This window comes from Cebus imitator, unplaced genomic scaffold (assembly GCF_001604975.1).
Source record: "Cebus imitator isolate Cc_AM_T3 unplaced genomic scaffold, Cebus_imitator-1.0 Scaffold59, whole genome shotgun sequence".
NCBI lineage: Eukaryota > Metazoa > Chordata > Mammalia > Primates > Cebidae > Cebus > Cebus imitator.
The window spans coordinates 7,319,104-7,327,167 of record NW_016107374.1 but is presented as its reverse complement, the minus strand read 5'-3'; the positions used below and the strand labels follow the sequence as shown (position 1 = coordinate 7,327,167).

The 8,064-nt window shown below is 51.0% G+C and overlaps 2 protein-coding genes across 2 annotated transcripts in view; one reads left to right on the top strand and one right to left on the bottom strand.

Moving 5' to 3' along the window:
* SUDS3 (SDS3 homolog, SIN3A corepressor complex component) overlaps nucleotides 1-2,641 on the bottom strand; it is a 41,037-nt gene extending 38,396 nt beyond the window's left edge. The window contains exon 1 of the mRNA XM_017529561.2: nucleotides 1,634-2,641. Within this exon, the coding sequence (XP_017385050.1) occupies nucleotides 1,634-2,012 (379 nt within the window). The 5' untranslated portion in view covers nucleotides 2,013-2,641. The remainder of the gene's footprint in view (nucleotides 1-1,633) is intronic.
* Nucleotides 2,642-6,086: 3,445 nt separating this feature from the next.
* TAOK3 (TAO kinase 3) overlaps nucleotides 6,087-8,064 on the top strand; it is a 209,808-nt gene continuing 207,830 nt past the window's right edge. The window contains exon 1 of the mRNA XM_037738923.1: nucleotides 6,087-6,384. The gene's annotated coding sequence lies outside the window, so the exon portion shown is untranslated. The remainder of the gene's footprint in view (nucleotides 6,385-8,064) is intronic.

The following is an 8,064-nucleotide window of genomic DNA, read 5'->3' as shown; positions in this document are numbered from 1 at the left end:
AATATCTGATAAAAACGTAAATGCTGTGTAAATAGTTGTTACACTATACTATTTAGGAATAACAGAAAAAGTCTGCACATCTTCAGTACAGATCCAGCTTTTTTTCCTGAATATTTCTGAGCTGCACTTGGTTCAATTCACAGATGCAGAAACCACAGACATGGAGAGCCAACTGTATACAATAAAAAAAGGGGAATCCGTCACAAATAATTGAAATATTTTCCAACTTACAACTTAAGGGAAAAAGAAGGCTGCCAGTTGATCAAACAAAAACTGTTTCAAAACATCTTAAACATTGTTCTTGGAACAAGATAATGGCTGGAGTGTCTACAAAATTTCAATAGCCCCTATAGTAGAAAGGAAAAAACTCAATTTTGGTGCCACCGCTCCCCCTCTTGGGCATGCGATGCAGTGCAAATGCTTCACATTCGAAACCTCTCTCTGAGCCGTGTCTTCCGATGGAGTTAAACCGAATGCAGTTCCTTCAACTTTATATGTCATGTATCTGCAGCTGTCTTTTGTAAGGCTGTTGCAGATCCAAATTCCCACAAACCCTTCTCCCCTCCTTCAGTCAAGAGGCGTTCCCTGAGTTCCCGCCAGCCACATTACTCAGCACTCGGAGGCTCAGATGAATGAAACACATGCCCCATTCCAAACAGCTGGTCTAGCTTTTGCTCCACGGCCCGATTTTGTCCCAGAATATTCGATTCATATATCAGTCTCTAATTCCTCTTTCTTCTCCCTTGACTTTTCATAATTCATCATCTTCCTCCTCCTCCATCCCTCCAAAATAGTGTTCCTCACACTTGCCAAATTATAAAGCCCAGTTTGAAAAGCAAGACTCTGGACGCTGTCATGACAGTGCAAAGAGCACGGACTGAAAACATAGCACCTGGGTACCATTAAGCAAATCCCTCTCTCTCACCTGTTTCCGGGGGGGGGGAGGATGGGAGGTGGGGGAGAACATTTACTGCACAAGGCCAGGCACTTTATGCGCATGTCATTTAATTCTTATACCGACCCTAGAAAGTGCTTTCCAGGGCAGGCGTGGGAATTAACCAGCTCCATTACAGCTGGGTAAATCGAGGCTGCAAAGCTTAAGTTTACAAAGCTGAGTTGAGTGACAGAGCAAAATTTAAACCTGTATCTCGCTGGTTCTAGGTCCCTTTCCTTTAACCAACCTGAGTTCTCTTATCTGTGCCACCTGAAGTATAGCTTATGCATTTCGGGGGTGCGGAGGGGCAACTTAGGACTCTGATGCTCTCAGACACAAAAAAGGTGTGAACTACACTCGGTGCATTCAATTTAGTGGGGATGAGTTTCCCATTCCCACTAGTGAAGATCTGAGGTTCAATGAGAGACGGTTGGGAGGGAGGACAGGGTCGTAAACGGACCCCCAGCGTGACAACATCTAAGTCCCTCCTCCCCATCACAGTCGAGTGTAATGCACTCAGGGTTTCCCCGCTAATCTAGCACGGATGGGGGTAACTTCCCCGAGCCCCGCAACTCCCAGCGGCCCCTCCACGCAGCCCCAGGCCCCGGAGGCCGCCCCGCCCCTCTCCCAAGCAGCCCCACCCCCTCCCCAGGCGGTCCCACCTCTGCTCCGGACTGCCCGGCGAGCTGCAGGACTCACCTTCGTCCGAGTCGCGGCCCCGACAGCTGCGCTCGTCGTCCTCGGCGCTCTCCAGCTCTTCGTCCTCCTCGGGGTAGTACTCGGGGGCCGGCGTCGCTCCAGCCGGGGCCGGGGCCGGGGCCAGCAGCCCGGCGGCACTCATGTCGCCTCTGACTGCGGCTAACCGTGGCCCAAGGACACCGCGGCCACCCGCGCTGGGCACTCGCCGTCTGTCTAGCAGCGTCCGAGGGAGCCCCCAACCCGAGGAACTGGAGCTGCGGCGACCCCTTCCCCGTCTCCGCCGAGCTCCGCCCCCCGCGCCCGCGCTCGGCAACGGGGGCCTCGCGCCTCGGGCGACTTCCGGGTCGAGAGCTGCCCGACGACGGCCTGACTCCGCCATTCTTGGGAAAGTGGAGAGGCCGCTGGACGCCCCCGTCGCCACAACCTCAGCCCTTTCATCGCCGTCTTAAAATTCTCAACGTATAGTGGGGGAGGGGCAGAGGCAGGTTCTCTAGAGTCAGGCAAATCCTCGGGCAGGCCCAGCAGCGGTCAGGACCCCGAGGCTCGCAGGCGACTTACGGAAACAGCCGCCAGGCGGCGCCTGGAGCCAGAACTAAAGCGGGGATCTTTAGCGACTTAGGGGAGGAAGGTTTGAAGGGCCCTTGGCAGGTGGAGGTGGTCTCTAATTTAAACCGGAACTACGTGAACTGCCCCCTTATTAGGTCGGGAAGCCTAGACATCCAGAGTGTGCGTGATCATGCAGCCTGGCTCCTTCTCTGACTATTTGGAGAGTTATTAAGAGCTAAAAGACACGGATGCTGATATGCCATCCTGGGGTCAGCAAAACAGTATTTTCTCAGTCCTTGGGAATCCTTTCTGTTTGTGTAAGGTTTATACGATAGGATGTTCCCCCGGTTTTACAAGTGAGAAACGAGCTGTCATTTGCCTTAAAAAAAAATAGTAACGTCCAGTCTGACGTTTTAGACTCCGATACCCAGGCCCTCCACCATACAGCTGCCTTGAATATTAATTTTTTTTAAAGGTGTTTTTGCCTAGTCCAACAGCTTGCTCTTAACTCTCAACTGAGGAAGGGAGAATTTGCCTACCAGAAGTAATTTGGCCAAGTAAGGCCCACGTGAAAGCTTAAAAAACAAGAGAGCTGGGTATCCGCAAGAATTAATTTGTGCGATTCCGAGTAGAAGAGGGACCCTATGTTATAAGTTTTGCTGAACGAATAGGTTTAAGGTGTCCCTTTAAGAGCAGCGTGGTCTAGTTTTGTGCAGCGAGAAAAAAAAAAAGGTTTTTAATGGTTTCGCCAAAGTAGCCCCACTTTTATGTTCCATCTGAGTCTCCGTAGGAAACGCAACCGGTAGTGAAAATGAACACAGATGTGAAAAACAGGGTGGAACCAAATATTCCCATTCTCAGACCTTTTGTGATCAAATTTATCTCTGAATTGGCCCCCATGGACTCTTCTAAAAATGAAACGTTATTCTCATCCCATTTATTTTGACATTTATTTACTACCTTGTTTTAATTTAAATCTTGGCTCTATTTGTAAGGGATTTTTTCTCCCAGCAAAACTAAAGAATTTCCAGAATGGAATCCTAAGATGTCTTTCCAGGAGTTCCAAGATCTTCTGAAGTGCCTTCTAAATAAGAATCACTCTCAGATCTCACCGTAGGTCTGCCATCTATATTTAAACTAGGATTTCAGAACTGTCTCCTGTCCAAAAGATGAAGTCATTTTCTTTCTTTGTGCTGTTGGGTCACATCTAAATTATTTGCAATCAAATATATTGAGTAACTTGCGTGTCTATCAGGAGAATAATCATAGTGCAGAAAAAGCAAAGATTTTAGAAATCAGAGTTCATTTATATAATTTTTAAGTTTATTTCATTGCTAAATGGTTTCAAGATGCTGAGATTTTTATCATGCTTGTTTTATTTCTATCTTCTTGACTGCAAACAGCATCTGTTAATGGTGATGCATTTCTTTTTTATATGTAATGAACAGACTCAACTGAGCACGTGGGTGATGAAAACTTACCCCATTTTTTTAATCCAGATTGCCAGCCGCAGAACTAAAAAATGCTCTTTAGTGATGGTGGACCTACTCAAAAAAATTCTCTTATGGCTTTAGTATTGCCCAACCTTTAGAGTTGTTTAATATGATTTTGGACAGTAGCTATAATCCTGTAAAAATCAAGTACAAAACCATGTTTTTCCACCTTGAAATCTTTTTCTATATCCATTCTCAAAATGATACTCAGCCACACTGCTCAGGAGAAACCTTCAGAACTCGAAGTCATGCCAGCTCCATTTGCACAACTTCTTTGCTTTTAGGCCTTCTCTGCCTACCCTAACACCCAAACTGAAACTTTAAAGGGGAGTATCACAATTGGAATGGGGTATGAATTTTTTTTTTTTTTTTGATACATTGTTTTGCTCTATCACCCAAGCTGGAGTGAAGTGGCTCAATCTCGGCTCACTGCAACCTCCGCCCCCCACCAGGTTCAAGCGATTCTCCTGCCTCGGCCTCTCAAATAGCTGGGATTACAGGTGCGCACCACCATACCAGGCTAATTTTTGTATTTTTAATAGAGACAGGGTTTCACCATGTTGGCCAGGCTGGTCCCGAACTCTTGACCTCAGGTGATGAATGGAATATGATTTTTAAACACCAGAAGAAACATGTATACTGTTTAGAACACAAACACATTTTGTCAGCTGGGGTTAAAAAGTTAACAATCAGCAGGGCAGGGTGGCTCACACCTGTAATCCCAGCACTTTGGGAGGCTGAGGTGGATGGATCACTTGAGATCAGATGTTCAAGACCAGCCTGGCCAACATGGTGAAACCACGTCTCTACTAAAAATACAAAAATTAGCCAGGCATTGGTGGCACACACTTGTAATCGCAGTTACTCAGGAGGCTGAGGCAGGAGAATTGCTCAGACTCAGAAGGCATAGGTTGAAGTGAGCCAAGACTGCGCCACTGCACTCCAGCCTGGGTGACATAGCGAGAATTCACCTAAAAAAAAGTTAACAATAGAGGGTTCTCTGAGAACTAAGGCCTTTATACATCTGACAAAACTTAGGATCAAAATGTGTTTCTGAAACAAAACAATTTATTCATAACAAACTAAATTCTAAAGTCCATAAACTGACTTTGGGGTTTAAGAGTAAGGAAAGGCTGGGTACGGTGGCTCACGCATGTAATGCCAGCACTTTAGAAGGCCAAGGTGGGTGGATCACGGGGTCAAGTGATCCAGACTACCCTGGCCAACATGGTGAAACCCCGTCTCTACTAAAAATACAAAAATTAGCTGGGCGTGGTGGCGCGCGCCTGTACTCCCAGCTACTCAGGAGGCTGAGGCAGGAGAATCGCTTGAACCTGGGAGGCAGAGTTTGCAGTGAGCCGAGATAGCGCCACTGTATTTCAGCCTGGTGACAGAGTGAGACTCCGTCTCAAAAAAAAAAAAAGGCAAGGGAAGCTGTTTTGTTTCCAGTGTTGGTTTGATCGGTATATCCAGTTTCACAAAAATAACACGAATGGGTCCTAGCAGGATGCACTTTCACCCTGGGCAGGAACTATCCTTTAGCGTGGATCAAGAGCAGTCTCTGATTATCACGTTACACTTGGGTCAAAGCTCATTATCCTTTGGCCACTCGTTCACATAGAATCATTAAGATCTGTGGCCCTGGAAAAAGGTTATGTTGAACAGGTTTGCTGAAACCTTGTTAAGCTAATAATAGGGTTCCCCAACCACAGTCTTTCTACTGTCCAAAATCTGCAAACTGAAAATTTCTAAAGCTTTGTCCTTGTACCCACCAAAATGTGCTTTGAACGCTTAGTTGGGCAAAGTATGCACCCGGTACTGTATATAATTTTTTTTTCCCCCAACGGCATCAAACTGACGGCTGCTGAGCTCAGTGCAAGGAGAAGCAACTCTTCCTACAAGAGATTTTTTTTTAAATGGTTTAAATCAAGGAAATTTTTACAAATCCTGGGCAAATAAATGCTACATCAGTTAATGGCAGAATTACTAAGAAAGTTATGCAAGGTCTAGCGAGAGACTGGGGTCCTCCGCAAAGGCTCTAACATAGTGGTCCCTGGGAATCTCCCAAAAAAAGTAAAGGCGTAGGGAGAAGCGCCATGAACCTTGACCCGAAAGCAGCACAAACAAGACTGACCGCACCCCAGGCGGGCCAGTGAGTTACTAGAGTTGCAAGGTCTTCCGTGTCTGAGGAAACCCCGCCCCGCCCTGTCCCGCCCTGTCCCGCCCACCGACACTCCGCCAATCTTCGGGCTCCATCGACCTCTCGGCTTCCCAGGCTCCTGCAGTCAAATACCTATATACGGCTCCGGCCCTGTGCCCCGCGATCAGGGAAAGTCAGTAGAGAGCCTATCGGAGCCAGGCTGGGGGCGTGGTCCGGGGCAGGGGGCGGGCGGACTGAGATGGTGGGGCGGGGCGTGCTCGGCGCAGTCGGGTGCGATTGGCCACCCCTGGCAGGAGCCGCACCTCGGACAGCAGCAGCAGCCGCGGCCGCGAGAGGGTCCGTGTGGCTCTGGGCGGCGGGGTCCTGCGTGGAGAGTGGGACGCGACGCGGAAACCTCAAGCAGAGGCTCTGCACAGCCGGATCCGGCACTCAGCTACCGGACCTAGGGATCCGCCGGGGGACAAGCCACAGGAGAGCGACTCAGGAACAAGTGTGGGAGAGGAAGCGGCGGCAGCGGTGCGGGGCCCGGGGGTGGTGACAGCAGGTCTGAGGTGAGAGCACCGGGGCGCGGGGCAGTGACAGCGGGAGCCGAGGCGGCGGGACCCTGGGAGGAGTGAGGGCGCGGGGGACCCGAGTGAGGGGAGTTCCGGGAGCGCGCTCGACAGTGCGGACTGTGGAGAGGAGACCCCGAGAGGGACCGAGGCTGTGGGTCTGAGTGGGGGGACTCCGAGAGGGTGCAAGGCTGAGAGTCTGAAGGGAGGGGTCTCCCAGAGGGGCCGGGACAGTGCGCGTGAGAGGAGGGGCCCCGGGGAGGGGCTGAGGTATCGGAGTGAGGGCGGGTGCCTCAGGAGGCACTAGGATAGGGGAGTGAGGGGAGGGGTCCCCATGAGGGGCCAGGTCCCAGAAATGGTCCAGGACAGCGGGGTGAGGGGAAGGGTCCCCGAGAGGGGCTGGCACTGAGAGTGGAGATGGAGACCTCGAGAGGGGCTGGGAGAGTGCCCAGGGAGAGGAGACTCCCAGGTGAGGGGAGGAGACCCTGAGAGGAGCCGGGACAGAGGGTCTGGAAAGAGGGGACCGGTCAGGGGATGTGAAGACTGGGGATTCCCAGAGGGCTTAGAACTGAGAGTGTGAGAGGAGCCCAGGTAGCGCCGGGACAGCGGGAGGAGAAGAGGGCTCCCGGAGAGGCGCTGGGCTGGAACAGCGGAGCTGAGGGCAGGACACCCGGAGAGCGGCTGGGACAGCGGGTGTTAGCAGGGGGACTCCGAGAAGGGATAGGACAGCGGGGTGAGAGGAGGGCACCCCCAGAGGGCTCGGGACAGCGCGTGCGAGCGTGGGACCCCGAGAGGGGCTTTGAGCGTAGGGTGCAGGCGCGGACCCCGAGGGAGGAGTGTTGCACCCGGGGTGCGGGTCGGGCCCCCAGTTAGCACAGCGGGGGCCCGGCGTAAGGGTTCGAGCGCGCTGAGTTGCGGGAGTCCCCCCCGCCCCGAACGGCCGCGGCGGGGAGCCTGGATCGCTGTAGCGGTGTCGGGCAAGTGGGAACCGGCGGCAGCGCCGATGAGTGGAGCGGGGACGTTCTCCCAGGGTCTGGCATCCGCGACCCTGGTGGAGTATGAGCCCCCAGGGCTCCCGGGGGGACTCTGGAGCAGGACTATGTAAGAAACATTTCTGAAGTGGAACGCACAGGCTGGAGGGGCTCGAGGGGCTGGTGGGGCTGGCAGCACGTCAAAGATCTTGGAATGATCTAGAGACCTGCGCAGCCTGACCTCTTCTCACTGGCCCACTGGCTTCCCATTCGTTCCTTAGAGTTTGATGTGGATGACTTGAAAGCGAGGGGCTTAATGAAAAGGTCAGGTGAAAAGTTAGAAGGGGCTTCTTCAAACCTCCCCAACTTCCCCCACCGCAAGAAGTTGAAAGGGACAGGGATCCTTTTGGAGACCCGTGTTTTAGATGAAATGAGAATATTTCTTTGATAGATCCTTGTATTTTCCTGGACTACTGGTTTTTCATTTTAACTCGAGGAGCTAAGAAACTTTGTCAGATTTGGCAGCGTATCAGTATCAATGTTTACCATGTAGATTTAAAGGAACTATACTAGTTTGGAATCCGGACTGTTTAACTTTGATCTGTTGGAGATAGTTGTACGGTCAAACTAAATTTTCAAAAGAGGTTTTGGGGTCGCATAACTAAGAGTTCTTTCCAATTAGATTTCTCTTTTTTTTTTTTTTTTTTTT